The sequence below is a fragment of the Macaca fascicularis genome, chromosome 11 (genome assembly GCF_037993035.2).
Source record: "Macaca fascicularis isolate 582-1 chromosome 11, T2T-MFA8v1.1".
Lineage (NCBI taxonomy): Eukaryota > Metazoa > Chordata > Mammalia > Primates > Cercopithecidae > Macaca > Macaca fascicularis.
In genome coordinates this window covers 51,667,133-51,688,508 of record NC_088385.1, presented here as the reverse complement: position 1 = coordinate 51,688,508, position 21,376 = coordinate 51,667,133, and the positions used below count along the sequence as shown (strand labels likewise).

Genomic DNA, 21,376 nt, shown 5'->3' with positions numbered 1-21,376 from the left:
TTCTGTGTCTACCAAGGTGATCATGCAATTTTTGCTTTTAATTCTGTTTATGTGGTGTATCACATTTACTGACTTGCATATGTTAAGCCATTCCTGCATCCCTGGTATGAAACTCACTTGATCATGGTGGATTTTTTTTTTTTTTTTTGCTATCTTGTTGGATTTGGTTAGATAGCATTTTGTTAAGGATTTTTGCATTTATGTTAATCAGAGATATTGGTCTGTAGTTTTCTTTTTTGGTTATGTCCTTCCATGGTTTTGGTATTAGGGTAATCCTGGCTTCACAGAATGATTTAGGGCAGATTCCCTCTTTCTCTATCTTGTGGAATAGTGTCAACAGGATTGGTACCAATTCTTTGGATGTCTGGTCGAATTCTGCTGTGAATCCGTCTGGTTCTGGACTGTTTTTGTCAGTAAATTTTAAATTGCCATTTTAATCTCACTGCTTATTATTGGTCTGTTTAGGATATCTAATTCTTCCTGATTTATACTAGGAGGGTTGTATCTTTCCAGGAATTTATCCATCTCCTCTAGGTTTTCTAGTTTGTGTGCATAAGGATGTTCATAGTAGCCTTGAATGATCTTTTGCATTTCTGCAGTGTCAGTTGTAATATCTTCCATTACATTTCTAATTGAGCTGTTTGGATTTTCTCTCTTCTTTTCTTGGTTAATCTTGCTAATAGTCTATCAATTTTATTTATCTTTCCAAAGAACCAGCTTTTTATTTCATTCATCTTTTGTATTTTGTTTGTTTTAATTTCATTTAGTTTTGCTATGATCTTGGTTATTTCCTTTCTTCTGCTGGGTTTGGGTTTTGTTTGTTCTTTTTTCTCTAGTTCCTTGAGGTGCGACCTTAGATTGTCTGTTTGTGCTCTCTCATACTTTCTGATGTAGGTGTTTAGGGCTATGAACTTTCCTCTTAGCACGCCTTTGTTGTATCCCAGAGGTTTTGATAGACACCTAACACTGGAGCTCCTAATTTTATAAAACAATTACTAATACACCTAAGAAATGAGATAGATAGCAACACAATAGTAGTGGGGGGGCTTCATACTCCACTGACAGCACTGGACAGGTCATCAAGACAGAAAGTCAGCAAAGAAACAATGGATTTAAACTATATCCTGGAACAAATGGACTTAACAGATATTTACAGAACATTCTATCCAACAGCTGCAGAATATACATTCTATTTATCAGTGCACAGAACTTTCTCCAAGATAGCTTCAATAAATTTAAGAAAATTGAAATTATATCAAGCACTCTCTCAGACCACAGTGGAATAAAACTGAAAATCAACTCCAAAGGGAATCTTCAAAACAATGCAAAAACATGGAAATTAAATAACCTGCTCCTGAATGATGATTGGGTCAAAAATGAAATCAAGATGGAAATTAAAAAATTCTTCAAACTGAATGACAATACAGGCTGTCTTTAGAAAGTTTTCTCTCACATTTTTCCTTTCAAATTAGAAGCCCTTCCTCAGATGTTACTTGTTTTTCTTCCCGCAGTAGGCTGTGAATTCCCACGAGGAAAGGGCCAGATCTTTCTTCTATGTATTCCCAAGACCACCACAAGTGTTCAATAAATATGAAATGCTCAGTAAAGGTCTGCTGACTAAATCAACAAGTGAACGAACATTGGCAGTATACATCAGTCTTCCAAATAACTTTCCTCCCATTTAGTAGCAGGTCATAAAATTGTCTACCCTCTTAGGAAAAAAAATCCAAACTTTATTAATTTAGTTACCTATGCTCATCTTTGATGAAGCTGGGCATTTAAATTCACCGTAAAGTGAACTTATGAAGAATATTTATCTCACTAGCCTGACAACTCTGGCCAGATTTTAACTAAATTGAGGCCACAGACCAAATTATTCTTAGGATAAAGAGGAAAAATATAATGTGACTCCAAACTTCACAGACATCCTTAAAAAATCTCACTCTAAATAAATTCATCTAAATTTGGACAGGAGAGTAGCAATGGTAAGTGTTAATTGGCAGAGAGTTCACAATTTTAACACTCCACTGTTACACAGAGTTTCCTAAAAGAGCAGCCTTCCCAAAGTTGTCTTGTGGTTAAAAAGCAAGCTTTAATTACACACACACACACACACACACACACACACATCCCTACCCACCCACCCACCCATGCTTTTCATCTGTCCAGTTCCCACTTAGCAAACTGTTAATACATCTTAAAATACTTAAATTTTCAGAGTTAAAAAAAAAGAGCAGCTGTAATCCTAAGTAACGCAGTGTTTTCATCCCCGTCTCCCTGCAGAGACGTACCCAACTCCCAATGTCTAGGAGGACCTGGTGGTGGTTTTTTCCCTCTAGGTTTTGGACACAACCATCTGTCATTTGGCATTTAACCAACCCCGACTTCGAGCTCCTTCTCTAGATCAACAAGTATTAGCTCCTCTCTTCTGGAGTGAAGAAGCTGTAGGCACCTCTCCCCACAACCCTTAAAACAAATCTTATTAAAAGGTGACCGGAAATGAGTCACTGGAAACAGAAATTTCTTAAAAGATCTCTGAGAAAAACACATCTCCTTCCCCCTTACAACATAAGGGCCTCATTTAATATGCAAACAACCCACTCTTTGAGAAGTAACTTTTCAACTGCGGCACAGCTACAACAGTCTCGGTGATATCCTTCCACTGACCCTGATAACAGCCCTTTCAGCCACTAGCGACTCCGTTTACTTCCCCCGGAAACCCATCAGTTGCTGAAGTGACAACCAACACTGGAATGCCAGGGTTCGCCCAACAGGTAGTACGGGGAGGCGCCCCAGACGACAGGGCGTTCCCCCCACCCCACCCCGCCCTCTGGGCGCTCCACGCCGGCGTCCACCTGACCCCGCGCCTGGGGGATTGCGCGGGCTCCAGCGAGAGTGCCAAGGCTCTGCACGGCCGCGGGGAGGAGGTGAGCGCGCCCGATTCACGTCGCTTCCATGCCCACCTCCTCCCACTACGAGTCGCCTCCCCTTGCCACAGCACTGCCCTTATTGTTGGCCGCGTCTGTCACTTTGTAGGACTGGTGACATGAATGGATGGGCTGGACACACCTTCAGTCCTTTCAGAAAAAACACAAACCAGAAAAAACCGTCCAGATCTGCATAGAGAGGGGGAAAGACTCCCCCCGACGCTCCCAGAGCCTAAGCCGTCGGCCAGAGAAATTCACAGCTTCCCCCTCCCACACTCACTCCTCCCATCCCTTAAAAAAACGCCCAACGCAAATAAATAATATCGTTCCAAGCCCGCAGCCGTCCCGGGCGGCCTCTTCTCCCCGCCCGGCTCGGCGCGCTCCAGCCCTGCGGCAGGCGGCGACGAGAAGCTGCGGCTCCTTGTGCGGTGCTGCGGGCGCGCAGCAGGCCAGCCGGCGCCGCACTATGCTCCCCAGAGCGGTGGCAGCCCACGCCGGTGCGTACTGGGACGTGGTGGCTTCCTCCGCGTTCCTCAACCTCCCCGCTGCGCCCGGCTTTGGCAACCTGGGCAAGAGTTTCCTGATCGAGAACTTGCTGCGGGTCGGGGGTGCCCCGACGCCCGGGCTGCAGCCGCCCGCGCCCCACGGCCCGGCGACCGCCTTGGCCACCGCGGGCGCGCAACTCCGGCCCCTGCCCGCCAGCCCGGTTCCCCTAAAGCTGTGCGCCGCAGCCGAACAAGTTAGCCCCGCCGGGGCGCCCTACGGTACGCGGTGGGCTTTTCAAGTGCTCAGTCCCTCTATGGACAGTGCCAGGCTGCCGGGCCGGGCTCCGGGGGACCGAGACTGTACCTTCCAGCCTTCAGCGCCAGGTGAGCCAGCTCTCCCCTCCCTCCCCAGCCGCGACCGTGTCCCCAGGCCGGGCGGTCACGGGATCTGGCAGCGCCGGCGCTGCGCACTGTGCCCGGGGAGCGCCGGTTTGGGACCTTCCTGGAGCATTTCAAGCTTTAGTGGAGATGCCACTTTGGGAGTCGGGGGCCCAGGCGGAGGCGCACCACTTTCTGTGATTCTTTTTTGCCTCATCCCACCCATTCCATTCCACCAGCTTCCTTGCTGTTCCCTTCTTTCAACAGGTGGTAGGGCTCCTTAAGTTTTTGGCCTTAAGTGGGAAACTCTGAAGGTTCTTCGGCCTGCCTGGATCAGTCTCAAGGGGTTTCACCAAGTTCAACGTTTCTAACCCGCCCGCTCTTGTGCCCCGGGCCGCACGACACCAGCTCTCAGAAAAGTTACTGACAAGGAGAGCTTCGCGCGGCCCAACTAGGGGAGATTTTGCCACTCAAACTGTTAGGATTGTCGGGATAGGTCAGGAACGCGCGCAACGATCTTTGGAAGGAGAGTTGCGCAAAGTTCTGGCTTTCTCCACTCTTAAATTTTGGATCACGTTAGGAGCAAAGAAATGAAGGCCGGCTCTTTCTTCGTGCTGAGCTGAAAAACAGCTGAATTGGCAACTGGAATAGGAAGTTCACCGATAAATAAGAATTTACCGAAAGAAGGGCAGTTTGGGTTTATTTTAATCACCGTATTAAACCTAACTAGTGGGACTGGGAAGAAGGATGCTGACAATTTAGTCAAATATTAGCTAAAGCTTATGTGGGGCTCCCTGAAATTGTCAGTGATAAAAGGGAAAAAGCCTCTTAGAGACTCGGAAACTGAGATCCAATTGGATTTTTTTTTTTTTTTTTTTTTTTTTTTTTTTTTTTTTTTGGCTGCGTCCTTAAACGATCTTAACTCATTCTTTTAATCCCGATGGGTTTGTCCAGAATGACTAATAGACGCTTTTTCAGCAGTTTCCATTGTCCCAGCAAACTGCCGGATCAAATTTATTGCTAATGGCTTTATAGAATTTAACATGTTTAGAACCTGTCCTAGTCTTTCAGTTTGAAATGGTTACTAACAGAATGGAACAAATGTAACTATATGAACACCGGTCTCATTCACTTAGTGTAAAACCTAAATGCTAGGGAGCCTTTTTTGCACCCTGAGAGAGGAACAAACAGTTAAGGCAAAGTTTATGGAAATTTGGGCCTCTCTGTTCTTTTTGAAGTATTAGAAAAATTAGGCATAAAGCAGGTTCACTTGGACAAGAGTTAATAAATTATATTTCATAAAAATAACATTTTCCAGAAAATTTGTTGATTTGCATAACTTTTGGTGGCTTGTTTGTATTGATAGAAGTTATCTTTCAAGGATTCCTACGCTGTTTCTAATCATAATTGTCTCAGCCATGAAAAGGTATTTAATTTTAACCTTTGCAGATTTTACAGATTACATTTAAATAAAATAAATGCAAGTCAAGTGCAGTTATTTCAATAACCCTCAAAAGTAATTTCCCATATCTATTTATTTATTTCAAAATATTGCAACTAAAGGTTAAAAGTTTTCATAACTACATTTTTTTATTTTCAAGAACATATTCATTCTTGTACACGTATTAAAGTGTCCAATTGCAAACATCGTTTTTGGAATAATTACGAGGGTTGTAAGAATTTTTATTCCCTTTTGAAGTATTCTAATACAGTTTAAGCATGTGTTTTTCCAAATATTTTATTCAATACTCATTGAAGAGATGATGTTCTAGATTAATTTTCATTTGAACAAACAACCTTTGTTTTTTAAAAAATTATTCTTGTAAAGAAAACATTAGGTTCTGAAACTAGAAAAACATCTAAAGAAGAAAACTAAAATCTCATGAATTTGACCCCACAAATATGCTGCTTAAAACCAGAATTTATATTGATATATTTTGATAATTGGATAAAGAATGTAGTTTTCTGAACATTGCCCCGGTTTTATTTAAATTACAGATTCTTGCCTTACCAAATGTGGGAATTATTTTATGGAGTGTACAATTATGAAATTATAATGGAGTGCCAACAATTTTTTTTTTCCTATCAGGTGGAAATTAGGTGAGGATGAAATAGTGATTTGGTGTTCTGGGGGAGAGCCTAAGAGTTGGAGTTTTCGGGAAGATAATACTATATTTTTCTGAAATGTTGTCGAACAACCAGTTCTGATCCTTTAAACGTTAACTTGGGAGTGTACCACAAAATCTGATTTTAGTAATTTCTGCATGTTGACTGCCCGCTTTTTTCCCAGCCTTAATTTGTTCAGTGCACTACATCTACATTTGAATAAGAAAGCCCCAGAGTTATTTCTAAGTTCATTGGTGAAATATACCACCATTTAACTGCGGGATTTCTGCTTCTGTATGCATTTTTGTTTCATTATTTTTCGTTATTTTTGTTACCTACTTTAAATATACCATATATTTCATTCATTCAGCACATGCTTACTGAATGTCTCCCATGTATCAGGCTCTGTTCTAGGCCATTGGCATAATCCGTTAACAAAACAGCTGACTGACTGGGCCCTTGTAGAGCTTACATTCCATGTTCTGTACCACTTTATAGGTTAGCAGCCATTTTCAAAACAGCTCCCTTAATCCTCCTAATAAGCTAATGAGATGGCTATGGGGATTCCAGTTGTTTTTCTTAATGATTATTTCATTTGCTTATTTTGTTTTTGTCCAAAGTATCACTTTAATCATCTATGAACTTGTGAAAGAGAAAAAAATTACTCCAAATCTTCAGACTCCTACCTTAGGTTAGTCTTTCATTGACTAGAAGAAAATAATGAGGGCCAATTGGATCACCAATTACATAGTATCACAATAATAAATCAAATTGTGATTTTGTACCTCTGCCCATAATGGAAGAAATTAGCTTTCCCTTTCCTCTTGTTATGAAATATATTTGAAAGGTGGTGACAGTTAAACACGGTAACACAAATTTACAGCTCATGGGCGAAAGTAGAGTTGTCAGTGCTTCATCCCTGAAAGTTGTTAAGTTTGAGTATTTACAGCAAGAAAAGCCACACTCCATAGCTATATGTTGTCAAGTTGTTTATATAGAATAGTTTTAAAACTTTAAAAATCAAAGGACTCAGAGCTAGGGAGGGGCACATTTAGGGCAATATTGGATAGTAAATAGGTTCTCCTGCAGGGCTTATATCTGAAAAAAGAAAAAATGTCATGAATGTATTATAGTTTATTAGTGGAAACCAGGAGGTTTTTGGAGTAAACTCTGATTATCAGATATCCTTCCTCAGAAGTTTGCCGATGCCATTATTTGTGACAATATTTGGAAAATATTATGCCTGATAAAAATATTCATGTCTTTGTATATAAAAGAGGGCCTGAAAATGTAAAATGCCGAAAGATTTAAATTCTCCTGGCTACAGAATGACATCAGTTTTCCAATTGGTGGTTATGCCATCAGTTCTCTTCATAATAAGTGGAACAAATAGTCTTGCTTATTAATAACATTTGTTATTTTAAGCATTTTAGAAAATGTTTGACATAAAAATAATTTCCTGAATATAATTTCCTTTATTGTTCATTAAATCTATTCTTGTGCTGCGTATGAAAGGACTGGAAAGCAAATGTTCATTCTGGATAGGTGAGTTGAACTGCAAAAAGTAGTTTTGCCAAGTAAGTCATTCTGTGTAGTAAAGAAATAAAAGAGCATTAGTACTTTTTTTTCCTGGCATCCGGTTAGGATTTTTTCTGACCATCAATACTTAATGTGCACTCTAGTTTTCTTGTTTGTCTCCCAATCCCAGGTACTGTTTACCCACTGATTGTTGACTGTCTGAAACTATTCACACTTGTGTCTGGTGCTGCAAATGGTAGTTTTTTCCTCCACTGAGATACACTGAAAGTGTGAAATAAAATGGCCTCTCTTACATTTTAGGCACCTAGGGGAGGGAGAAAAGGGATTTGTGCTCAAGGTGGGGATTCCAGTCTAAGTAAAGACTTTGTGACCTTATTTTTTAAGCCTGAGTTTGAGCTTTCTGTTGTTGACACTATGATTTAGATTCGTTTTGACAAATTAAAATCATAGAATTTTGAGTGTTGATGCTGATTCAGAACCAGGATGACAAAAGGGGATTCCGAATGGGATAGTGATGGGACCCATGCTAGTGGTTCTTTGCTGAGGCCATCACTCCAGTCATCCTTTGGTGGAATTTTTTGAGAATTCCAGAACCATATTCTTTCTATGTCTGTATATTTTTCTGTAATCTGCTCAACATACCTTTTTATTTAAAATTAACATATTAATAACTTTTACCTAGTTCGTGAGTAATCAACTCTATGGTCCCTAAGTTAATAAACACCTTCAGGTTCAAGGAGAAGTTCTTGCAGTGGATGAAATAAAAGAGACTATTAAAACCAATATCTCTACCTCTCTTCTGCCCCAACACATGCTTCTCTTCTCTTCTTTGCTGTAACAACAAGCAAATTTCAATCTGGTAATATGTACTGAAACTCTTGAAGTTTAATAGTAAAACAGGAGTACATGGAGCAGGCAAATAAGAATGTTTTAGAACTTTCCACTTAGCTCCCTTCCTTTAGGGATTTAAGGGTTATTTTAAGAGATACGATGGTTTGAATGCCCGTAAATCTACGTATGGACTTACGTAGAATTAAACGTAGAATTTAGAGTGTTCAGGGTTATGCTACATAAAGTCAAAAGGATGCCGTATGTTTTGGGCAATTTAAAGGGATTGCCGAGATCGCACCACTGCACTCCAGCCTGGGTGACAGAGCGAGACTCTGTCTCAAAAAAAAAAAAAAAAAAAAAAAAAAAAAAAGCGAGGGGGGATTGCCAAGGGTAATTTTATTTATATTTGTTTGCCATGGATGTGTTTCCAAGGTTTATATTGGAACCTAAGCTGTGCTTAGACTCCATGATAGTCCTCTTTGGGTGTGCCATCTCATTCCTGTTCTTGTTGACCAGTAGGTGTCTTTTTGCTGTAAGAAGATATTTTATGGTTAGATTTGCTGCTGAACAGTGAAACGGTAGCAACTTAAAAGTGAAGGACCTAACATCCATGCATAATTTCTGTTTAATCGTTGTGTTCATAACATCCTTTGAGATTCTTTGCTATGAAAGTTTATACAGAAATGAAATTGTTATTTAAACTATTTAAAGAAATGTGTGCTTATATTAAGATGGGCGTTAAATGCGAAGATCTTTTGAGGATCTTGCTTTGCAACCCTTAATACAGTGTTTGTCTATTTAATTTTCAGTTAGAAGAAGCTCTAAGTAAAGTTTTTCTTAATTACAGTAGTTTTTCTTTATATGTACAATGAAAGGACACAACTTTTAAGTCAGTTTAAGTAACCTAAGTTTTCATTCAAATACACCTGGAGTCTGTCAGGAATAAAAAGGCAAGTTGTAAAATGAAACTATGATTTTTATCTAGGAATGCTTGTTAGAATCCTCATTTTAGACTTCATTAGATCATGTTTCTATTTTATACTCTCTTAGTAAGAAATTGGATTTTTGCCTTAACATATAACATACTTACCAGGCCCTTGTATTTTATTCCAAAATATTTTATTTTACTTTCAGTAATGTTTCCACTTTTAATGAAATCTCTCTCTTTCATTCTTTTTAGCCTCCAGTCAATACTTAACTTGGCAATGCTGAGTGATTCATCACTCTATATAAAGTTACCATAGCTGATTTCATTTTTAATAGCATTATTCATTTTGTCAACCAGCTATTAGTTGAGAATATTTCAGGGGCACAGTTTTGTGAGGTATGTGAACAGTCAACTTAAGGTACTAAAATTCTCTCTGAAGTCAAAGATCAAAAAGCCTATAGGAGTTTTTAGACTTTTAGAACTGAAGCATTCAGGAAAAGGAAAGGAAAACAGAAAAAAACTTGGGTCTTTTTGTAAAAATTGCTGACTATTTTAATGCCTTCTTGTTTATAAATACTCCCCAGATGAACCAGGTTTTTCACTTTTCTTTCACATGTTCAGGGACCATGCCATAACAACCTTAATTTTTTGTTAACTCTAAGCACCATCAGTAATAGAATATACAATATATAGATTTCCACAAGGCCTCTTGAAAAGACTCAAAATTTCTTGTTCTTTAAAACTTTGTCTCTATTACTTTTAAAATTAAAATATGGGAAGGAGTTAATAAGTCATTCTTCGAGAAAATTTATGTACATTAAAAAAGAAATAAAAACTGTGACTTCTGGCAAGTTTTTAATAGATAACCTAGGGCTGGATTGAGTTTAGGTGTATTGAACAAGTTTTGTGGTTATATTGGGTCTGAAACAAAAAAGACCATCTGATTGTTTAAAGCTAGAACAGAATAACACCTATTTGTTTACATATTTCGTATAGCTGCTTCTCTATTGAATAGTCATAATGGAGACTGTGTAGCTCACAAACCGTAAAGTATTTACTATCTTGCTTTTTATAATACAAGTACGCCAGTGCTTGTTGCGACATGTAAATGGCAAATTGGTTAAATTTAAAACTACCTATAGCTCTCTGAACATTCCTGTATTTAAGTCTAGATTCAAGGTCTTCAGATTACTGATTCTGTAACCATAAGGAATTCATATAACCTCACAGAGCCTCTCTTTCTTCATTTCAAAATGTGAACAGTGGTAGACTCAGTATTTGACTTTAAAGCACATACCTCAAAAACCCACTGGTAAGATACAGGAAAAGATGCGCAGGACTCCTTCCCACCATTTCACCATAAGCAAAATATTGGTAAAAGGGATATTGTTGTATAAGAAGCCATCCCAAAACTCAGTGGCTTAAAGAACAATTTGTTATTTTCTCTTACAGTTTTGTGGGTTGACTGGGCTCAGCTGGGTGGTTCTCACTTAGAATCTTGAGTGATGTTAGATGTCAACTGGGACTAAAGTCATGGGAAGATTTGACTGGGCTGGATGTCCAAGATGGCTACTCACATGGCTGGCGCTGATACCATCTATTTACTGGGTGCTCAACTGGAGCTGTTTATTGCAGCATTCATACTTGGGCTCTCCAAGTTTCTTGGCCTTTTTTATAGCAGAGTGGCTGGGTTCTGAAAGGGAGAACACCAAGAGCACACATTCCAAAAACCCATGTGGCTTTGGAACTTTGGACATTCTGGTACTTCCAACACTAGGTCATATGAAGTCTTGCAGTTTCTTATGACTTAGTCTTGGAAGTGACATTCTGGAACTTCATAAGACTTAGTTGTAGAAGTTTCAGAATGTTATCTGCCATATCTCTTGGTTAAGCAAGTCACCGAGGCCATTCCGAATTCAAGAGAAGAAGAAATAGACCCCACTGTCAGTGGGAGGAGTACCAAATAATTTGTGATCATTTAAAATCTGTCCCAGGATGAAATCAAGATAACCAATATCAGATGCATTTCCTGCTAGGTCTATCTTCTGCTGGAGTAGACCAGTGCAGGAATTAATCACACAGAGTACTATAGCCGGGAGCTCAGGGAGCCTTCACAAAGGCTTGTAATATTCTCTTCTGTGACATAGACTTTATAATACAAAGAGCAAGGAATCTCCTCAAGTTTAGATCATTTTTTTCAGAGCGGTCTAATTGAGACTCCCTGAGGGTAAGGCAGCAGAGGTGATGACCCTGGGCACCTGTGATGATCACAGTGAACTAGCGTCCCATAGCTGGAGGGAAGCCAGACCCTGTCAACTTGTTGGTGTTGTGAGGATAGATAAGATGTTGCTGGAAGGGTTCACACAAATGCTTGACATCACCTGTTGCTACAGCACGTTGTTACTGCATAGCAGCTTTCCCTTTGGCCCTTCTTTTTTTTTTTTTTTTTTTTTTTTTTTTTTTTTTTTTTTTTTTTTGAGACGGAGTCTCACTCTGTTGCCCAGGCTGGAGTGCAGTGGCCGGATCTCAGCTCACTGCAAGCTCCGCCTCCCGGGTTTATGCCATTCTCCTGCCTCAGCCTCCCGAGTAGCTGGGACTACAGGCGCCCGCCACCTCGCCCCGCTAGTTTTTTGTATTTTTTTAGTAGAGACAGGGTTTCACCGTGTTAGCCAGGCTGGTCTCGATCTCCTGACCTCGTGATCCACCCATCTCGGCCTCCCAAAGTGCTGGGATTACAGGCTTGAGCCACCGCGCCCAGCCTGGCCCTTCTTTATTCCACTGCATCCCATCCACCACTGCCAGGTGAACTTTTCTCAAATGTAGTTTTCATCATGTCACCAAGCTACTCAGGAGAATCCAAATTATCCAATTTGACTACAGATTAAATGAAATTACCTAGTTTGGCCTTTAAGACCTTAATTCCATCAACTGCATTTAACTCTTCTAGCCACATTGCTTAATGTTCACCCCTTGAACCTTGTCCCAGTAGCCAGGCTGGTCTCCTTCACCTGCCCCATGTGTTAACACCATCCTTGCCTCTTTTCCTTTGTCCCTGCAACCTTTTCTTTTTGGAATGGTTTCATTCTCTTCTTTTGCCCTTCCAAGTACTTTCCAAATCAAGACCCTGATTAAGATGTTTCTCCTGCTTAAAGCCTTCTTTGAACAAGCCTTTCTTAAAATATCCTTTTCTTTTTATTCTGTATTTCAGTAGAAGTCTGGACAATACTGCTTTTTTATATGCTGTTTTAGTCTTGATCTCAGATTATATACTAATGGCAAGAGGAGAGGCTAACATTTATTGATTGTCTACGATGTGTCAGGTGTTGTTTTATGTTCTTTTCATGGTCTCATCCTTGCTCTATTTTATAATTACCCACAAAGTGAAAAAATGCTGTGTGGGTGTCCAATCCTAGCCAGCCTGATTTAAAACAATTGGTGTAAGGGCTAGGCATCTGTATCTTTGAGAAGCAGCCCAGACAATTCTAATGTGTATTCAGGGTTGAGAACCACTGGCTATGGATGTGCACAGTATGAATTTTGTTAGATTGCATTTCCTTGGGGAGTGTGTCAGGTTTCACTGAACAAAATTGAATTTGGAGTAACTGAGAAATTTACATTTCATTTCATTAACCAGCAGACTCAAATCTGTAAGTTAAAGAATATTAAAAAATATAAATTATTCCAGCAAGGAAAACTCCTTTTTCAATCTTTGTAGTCCCGGCACACAGTGCAGTGCTCAGCAGTTGACAGATAGGCAATACATATTATTTGCCCTAAGTTGAAAGGACAGAAGCAAACAAGTAGACACTTCATTCGATTTATCTTCTCATGAGCTGTACCGAAACATTAAGACCTTTTGTTTCTCTGTCTTTAAAACACCTTTGAGGCAAAAAATGCAGGCTTCTCTTGTTTTCTGATAAACAGAAAGGTAAAGGATGAATTTACCTAACTTGTTATGCCTGGTGATTGAAGGCAAGGTTTGCAATTAGATCACATGAATGAATTACTTTCAGATGTACTAAGTATTAAAATAAATCAAACCTCATTAGCTAATTGATATTTCTTTGTTCCAACTACTCAAGACAGATGTTTGCTGTTCTTTGGAGTCTTGTTTTGGGTCTATCCCAACATAGACTGTCTGTTCAATTGTGTATTACTTGCAAGTCGGAAGTTTAGATTTTTAACTTCTCAATGGCCATGTACCTGGCATGTGAAGGAGGTCATTAAAACCATCCTTTTGGAATTATTTACTTCTCTGTCATTATTATTATTTGTAATTTATTTATTATTTATTATTAAATTATTTATTTTAATTATTAATTTTAATTAATTAACTATTAATTTTTTTAAATTATACTTTAAGTTCTAGGGTACATGTGGATAACGTGCAGGTTTGTTACATATGTATAGTTGTGCCATGTTGGTGTGCTGCACCCATCAACTCGTCAGCACCCATCAACTCGTCATTTACATCAGGTATAACTCCCGATGCAATCCCTCCCCCCTCCCCCCATGATAGGCCCCGGTGTGTGATGTTCCCCTTCCCGAGTCCAAGTGATCTCATTGTTCAGTTCCCACCTATGAGTGAGAACATGCGGTGTTTGGTTTTCTGTTCTTGCGATAGTTTGCTGAGAATGATGGTTTCCAGCTGCATCCATGTCCCTACAAAGGACACAAACTCATCCTTTTTTATGGCTGCATAGTATTCCATGGTGTATATGTGCCACATTTTCTTAATCCAGTCTGTCACTGATGGACATTTGGGTTGATTCCAAGTCTTTGCTATTGTGAATAGTGCCGCAATAAACATACGTGTGCATGTGTCTTTAGAGCAGCATAATTTATAATCCTTTGGGTATATACCCAGTAATGGGATGGCTGGGTCATATGGTACTTCTAGTTCTAGATCCTTGAGGAATCGCCATACTGTTTTCCATAATGGTTGAACTAGTTTACAATCCCACCAACAGTGTAAAAGTGTTCCTATTTCTCCACATCCTCTCCAGCACCTGTTGTTTCCTGACTTTTTAATGATCGCCATTCTAACTGGTGTGAGATGGTATCTCACTGTGGTTTTGATTTGCATTTCTCTGATGGCCAGTGATGATGAGCATTTTTTCATGTGTCTGTTGGCTGTATGAATGTCCTCTTTTGAGAAATGTCTATTCATATCCTTTGCCCACTTTTTGATGGGGTTGTTTGTTTTTTTCTTGTAAATTTGTTTGAGTTCTTTGCAGGTTCTGGATATTAGCCCTTTGTCTGATGAGTAGATTGCAAAAATTTTCTCCCATTCTATAGGTTGCCTGTTCACTCTGATGGTAGTTTCTTTTGCTGTACAGAAGCTCTTTAGTTTAATTAGATCCCATTTGTTAATTTTGGCTTTTGTTGCCATTGCTTTTGGTGTTTTAGACATGAAGTCCTTGCCCATGCCTATGTCCTGAATGGTATTACCTAGGTTTTCTTCCAGGGTTTTTATGGCATTAGGTCTAACATTTAAGTCTCTAATCCATCTTGAATTAATTTTCATATAAGGAGTAAGGAAAGGATCCAGTTTCAGCTTTCTACTTATGGCTAGCCAATTATCCCAGCACCATTTATTAAATAGGGAATCCTTTCCCCATTTCTTGTTTTTCTCAGGTTTATCAAAGATCAGATGGCTGTAGATGTGTGGTATTATTTCTGAGGACTGTGTTCTGTTCCATTGGTCTATATCTCTGTTTTGGTACCAGTACCATGCTGTTTTGGTTACTAAGCCTTGTAGTATAGTTTGAAGTCAGGTAGTGTGATGCCTCCAGCTTTGTTCTTTTGACTTAGGATTGTCTTGGCAATGCGGGCTCTTTTTTGGTTCCATATGAACTTTAAAGCAGTTTTTTCCAATTCTGTGAAGAAACTCATTGGTAGCTTGATGGGGATGGCATTGAATCTATAAATTACCTTGGGCACTATGTCCATTTTCATGATCTTGATTCTTCCTATCCATGAGCATGGTATGTTCTTCCATTTGTTTGTGTCCTCTTTTATTTCACTGAGCAGTGGTTTGTAGTTCTCCTTGAAGAGGTCCTTTACATCCCTTGTAAGTTGGATTCCTAGGTATTTTATTCTCTTTGAAGCAATGGTGAATGGAAGTTCATTCATGATTTGGCTCTCTGTCTGTTACTGGTGTATAAGAATGCTTGTGATTTTTACACATTGATTTTGTATCCTGAGACTTTGCTGAAGTTTCTTATCAGCTTAGGGAGATTTTGGGCTGAGACAATGGGGTTTGCTAAATATACAATCATGTCATCTGCAAACAGGGACAATTTGACTTCTTCTTTTCCTAACTGAATACCCTTGATTTCTTTCTCTTGCCTGATTGCCCTAGCCAGAACTTCCAACACTATGTTAAATAGGAGTGGTGAGAGAGGGCATCCCTGTCTTGTGCCAGTTTTCAAAGGGAATTTTTCCAGTTTTTGCCCATTCAGTATGATATTGGCTGTGGGTTTGTCATAAATAGCTCTTATTGAGATACGTTCCATCAATACCGAATTTATTGAGAGTTTTTAGCATGAAGGGCTGTTGAATTTTGTCAAAGGCCTTTTCTGCATCTATTGAGATAATCATATGGTTTTTGTCTTTGGTTCTGTTTATATGCTGGATTACGTTTATTGATTTGCATACGTTGAACCAGCCTTGCATCCCGGGGATGAAGCCCACTTGATCATGGTGGATAAGCTTTTTGATGTGCTGCTGGATCCGGATTGCCAGTATTTTATTGAGGATTTTTGCATCGATGTTCATCAGGGATATTGGTCTAAAATTATCTTTTTTTGTTGTGTCTCTACCAGGCTTTGGTATCAGGATGATGTTGGCCTCATAAAATGAGTTAGGGAGGATTCCCTCTTTTTCTATTGATTGGAATAGTTTCAGAAGGAATGGTACCAGCTCCTCCTTGTACCTCTGGTAGAATTCAGCTGTGAATCCATCTGGTCCTGGACTTTTTTTCGTTGGTAGGCTATTCATTATTGCCTCAATTTCAGAGCCTGCTATTGGTCTATTCAGGGATTCAACTTCTTCCTGGTTTAGTCTTGGGAGAGTGTAAGTGTCCAGGAAATTATCCATTTCTTCTAGATTTTCTAGTTTATTTGCGTAGAGGTGTTTATAGTATTCTCTGATGGTAGTTTGTATTTCTGTGGGGTCGGTGGTGATATCCCCTTTATCATTTTTTATTGCGTCTATTTGATTCTTCTCTCTTTTCTTCTTTATTAGTCTTGCTAGCGGTCTATCAATTTTGTTGATCTTTTCAAAAAACCAACTCCTGGATTCATTGATTTTTTGGAGGGTTTTTTGTGTCTCTAACTCCTTCAGTTCTGCTCTGATCTTAGTTATTTCTTGCCTTCTGCTAGCTTTCGAATGTGTTTGCTCTTGCTTCTCTAGTTCTTTTAATTGTGATGTTAGAGTGTCAATTTTAGATCTTTCCAGGTTTCTCTTGTGGGCATTTAGTGCTATAAATTTCCCTCTACACACTGCTTTAAATGTGTCTCAGAGATTCTGGTATGTTGTATCTTTGTTCTCATTGGTTTCAAAGAACATCTTTATTTCTGCCTTCATTTCGTTGTGTACCAGTAGTCATTCAGGAGCAGGTTATTCAGTTTCCATGTAGTTGAGTGGTTTTGATTGAGTTTCTTAGTCCTGAGTTCTAGTTTGATTGCACTGTGGTCTGAGAGACTGTTTGTTATAATTTCTGTTCTTGTACGTTTGCTGAGGAGTGCTTTACTTCCAATTATATGGTCAATTTTGGAATAAGTGCGATGTGGTGCTGAGAAGAATGTATATTCTGTTGATTTGGGGTGAGAGTTCTGTAGATGTCTATTAGGTCTGCTTGCTGCAGAGATGAGTTCAATTCCTGGATATCCTTGTTAACTTTCTGTCTCGTTGATCTGTCTAATGTTGACAGTGGGGAGTTGAAGTCTCTCATTATTATTGTATGGGAGTCTAAGTCTCTTTGTAAGTCTCTAAGGACTTGCTTTATGAATCTGGGTGCTCCTGTATTGGGTGCATATATATTTAGGATAGTTAGCTCTTCCTGTTGAATTGATCCCTTTAATTAATTTAATTAATTAACTATAAATATTATTTATTATAATAATATTCTTAATTATTTACTTCCCTGTCATTCTTTCCTAGAGGGTTTTTTCCCCCAGTGGTTGCCTTAGTAAGATACTTTGGAACTTTCTGTTATTTCTCCTCATCCTTCTTAAATGCAGTGGGCTCCTGAAATTTATTTGAAAGTTTTATTAGTGGTCTTTAGTATTCTTCCTTCCAAAAACAGTTCAAGTCAGTTAGTACCATAGTTTGTATTGCCAATAAGAATGTGGTTTCACACCATTTAGATTCCTGATGTTCTTCTGCTTTACTAAAGGAGAATGAAAAGAACAAAAAACAATTTAAAAAATTATTGTTTTCTAGAAAACAGAATAATTTCTCAGTAGCTAAACTTGTAACCTTGCTTGGCTATGGGATACTTGTATCACAGAACCATCTAGTCAGCTAAGTTAAAAAAATCAGTCCAGTTCACCATTAGGTTGGCTAGAAGTTCCCATCTTAAATAAACATGCAAAATAAAAAGTATCTTGAATCTATATCTTCAAATAAGTCATACGGAAAGTTCATGAAGTTTTCTCTGAATACATAATTTTAGTCATTTGGATTCAGACAGGCCCCAGTTTAGTTCCAAAGATTTTAAATCATTTTGTTTGTCACTCATAACAGTTTCACACAGAAATTGAAAGCTTGATTGGTAGGTGTATCAGTCAGGGTTCCCTAGAGGAACAGAACTCATAGGATATGTAGGCATATATGTAAAGGGGAGTTTATTAAGTATTAACACAAGATCACAAGGTCCCACAATAGGACGTATGCAAGCTGAGGAGCAAGGAGAGTCAGTTTGAGTCCCATAACTGAAGAACTTGGAGTCCAGCGTTTGAGGGAAAGAAGCATGGGAGAAAGATGTAGGCTGGTAGGCTAGGCCAGTCTAGTCTTTTCACTTTTTTCTGCCTGCTTTATATTCTAGCTGTGCTGGTAGCTGATTAGATGGTGCCCACCCAGCCTTTCCCAGCCCACTAACTCAAATGTTAATCTCCCTTGCAACACCCTCGCAGACACACGCAGCATCAATACTTTGCATCCTTCAATCTAATCAAGTTGACACTCAGTATTAGCCATCACAGTAGGATATGAAATTTGGAGTGTCTCAAGATGTTGTATTAATATAAACTGACGTCATGCTGTAGAACCTGACCTGTTTATATTTTTTTTCCAGAGGAAAGGCCATTTTTTTTCTTTCTCATGGAAATCTTGGGAGATGTGTCAGTTATCCAGGGTCAAGCTCTTATTGAATAACTGGCAGAGTCATGGTGCATGAAATCTCTCTCCCTCATGGCTAGTAATTAATTATTATATTAAATCTTTATTGTTTTTCTCATCCTTTTTTCTTTTAATTTGCTGTGAGCGGTCATAATCACATTTCAGATGTGTTGAATGTTAATGAATCAATGAGATAGCATGTGTTAAATTTGTAGCTAGTCCAGTGCCTGATATATAGTAAGCACTCCTTAAATATTATCATTATAAATATTGTTCAGTGAGCCTACAGTTAATCATTTCTAACATGATAAATGATTAAGCAACTGCATCTAGATGGCACGGATCAGGTTTGAAATGCATTTTATATAGGATCAAATTACCTTTTCTACCTTTTTCAGAGCACCTTCCAAGTAGTTCTTGAGGGTTTATGGCACGTCTATCAATTTGTCACTTTGTTTTCTTCAAAACTGAGTTTCCTGTTTTGGTCATTACTTAAAAAATGTATATGGTTCACTAAAGTTAAAAGTGCTACATATATATATATATGGTATGTATATATGTATACCTTCAATGCAGTGCATTGTTTTAAATGGTGATTTCTTAAGACCATTCAGTGCTCCTGCAATCACATGCTCACTGGATTAGCATTTGACTTAGGTCAAAATAGGAACACATTAAAAAAAAAACCACTTAATTGGAATTTTACAGTGATTTTCACATAAACCAGCTTAAACAAGATGTATTTGTGTATAGCAATCAGGAATTGACTTAAACTCATGTGTAAATATGTGTGTCAAAAAGATGATTTAAAATGGTGAAAAATTGTACACAATAGAATTTCAAGCCTGGTCATGCCACAAAATGTGAAGAAGTCCAGTTCTTTAGTCAAAACTAGAATTGTTACTGTAGATTATGATTAATTTTTTTGCAATTACAGATTTTGATACTGTCATTTTGATTACAGCTTTTATATATTAAGATAGGGTAATGTAGAGCGATATAGACTATTCAATTAAAATGGTTTTGCTGGTTAATTCAGCATTAAGATCAGACATCTGTAAACCACATTTATCACTAAGAATTTAATTGATCATTTGAAACAAACACTTGATTTAATTGATCATTAAAACAAACACTTGATTCTTTAAAAGCCCAAGTGTTTAAAAAACCTAAAAGCATTAATGTTAACAACTTCCCATTGTGTGCTAGGAAGAAAACTGCATTTATGATTAATCTGCAATTTTAAAGCACCCAGGACCCTGAAATACTATAATAATTCTTATTGGGAACTATACTTATTTTGATACATCCTTCACAGAAACTGTGAAAATAAACATGAACATAACTCATCAGTTCGTTAAAATACAAGTCTGAAATTACTGTGTTCTTCAAAAAGGTATGTAGTCATATGGAAACAATATTCACTGAATGTGATTAAGAAAAGGAAAGAATTTGTCACTTGAATATGAAAGGAGAATCATAAAAATATTTATTTTCAAGTCATGTTTTAGATTTCAAGGTCATCAGTTATGAAAGACGCCATGTTTTAGGATGGGTCAGGAAGCAGGGGAAGGATTAATTCTTGACCCTCATTCTTTCCCTAAGACCAGGGAAGTTTTCTGTTTGTTAGTTTGGAAGACCATTTGCTCAATTACTAAAAAAGTTTTGACTATTTAGAATGTGCTAGGCACTCTGTTCAGAGTGTGTCATGGTATGGGCAAGTGCCCACTTTAGGCAATCTCCACCTACAGTTATATTGTATTAAACACGTTCTATGAAGGGACATGGTGTGTCTAAGGCACATAACCAAAGCATGGCATACAGTAAGTGCTCAGTAATGGAGAGTTATTATTCATGTTTTATCCTTTATAACTGTTGTCATCTACTGAGGAACAGAGTTTAGCTTAAAATGTTAAATTCAAAGAGGATGATTCATCATTTCTATGATGGTTTTATAGTTAAAATAATAGAACAACTTATACTAATGAGACTTCAAAAAATTTTTATAGAAGTTTTTAGTCACCAAAATGGGTCTCTTTTTCATACTTTTGCACAGGAGTAATCATAAATAGTTCATGCGTCTCTCCTGAAAATTTTATGAATAGATTATTTTAATAAAACTATGCAGAGCAGAATTACACGGCAACTCACTATACTAGAAACACATATCTTCAGGGTGACTAGATTTCTCTTGAGATAAGATGGGATTATTCTCAAATACTTTAAGTCATGTAGATGTGATCAGAAACACTACTTTTTGTTATGGAATCACTCAGTAAATTTACTCTTACCAACTTTGGAATCCAACTAACTATATGTTTCAAAGAACCATCTGAAAATAAGCAAAGTGATACAAACTTTAACAATTAAATGTAAGCACATAAAATTTAAATCGTTTCTTGGTAAGTAGCATATCTAGAGCTGTGCTATTTAATGTAACCCCTAGTCGTATGAGTCTATTTAAATATAAGTGAATTTAGATTAAACATTCAGTTATTCATTATATTAGCTACATTTTAAGTGTACAGTAGCTGTATGTGGCTAGCAGATACCATTTTGAACAATGCAGATGTAGACATTTCCAATAATCACAGATAGTTTTCTTGGACAGTGTTGCTCTAGGGTATTTTAAATAAAGGAATATTTGATGTTTACTGTTTACAATGATGACTGCGCAGAAAATGATCTAAGAGGCTTGGTGTTTCATAGTCTCTTTGCGTCTTTCCACCACACCTCTCAAATCTTGATGAGATTATTTGGCATGCTCTTTGACAGACAAAGGCTACTTTACAACAACTTTAATTTCAAAACAAAACTAAGCAAAGTATTTACTCAAT

At 38.1% G+C, this 21,376-nt stretch overlaps 1 protein-coding gene across 4 annotated transcripts in view; it reads left to right on the top strand.

Moving 5' to 3' along the window:
• DBX2 (developing brain homeobox 2) overlaps positions 1 to 21,376 on the top strand; it is a 73,074-nt gene that overhangs the window by 28,609 nt on the left and 23,089 nt on the right. For 2 of the 4 annotated variants that reach the window (XR_012420151.1, XM_005570631.5), the window contains exon 1: positions 3,270 to 3,796. The exons of 1 other annotated variant lie outside the window; for it this stretch is intronic. Coding sequence is in view for 2 of the 3 variants with exons in the window: in XM_005570631.5 (XP_005570688.3) it covers positions 3,394 to 3,796 (403 nt within the window). In the remaining variant the exon portion in view is untranslated. Of the gene's footprint in view, positions 1 to 3,269; positions 3,797 to 21,376 lie in introns of those variants that run through there. One more of the 4 variants, XM_074006661.1, reaches the window with a different exon arrangement.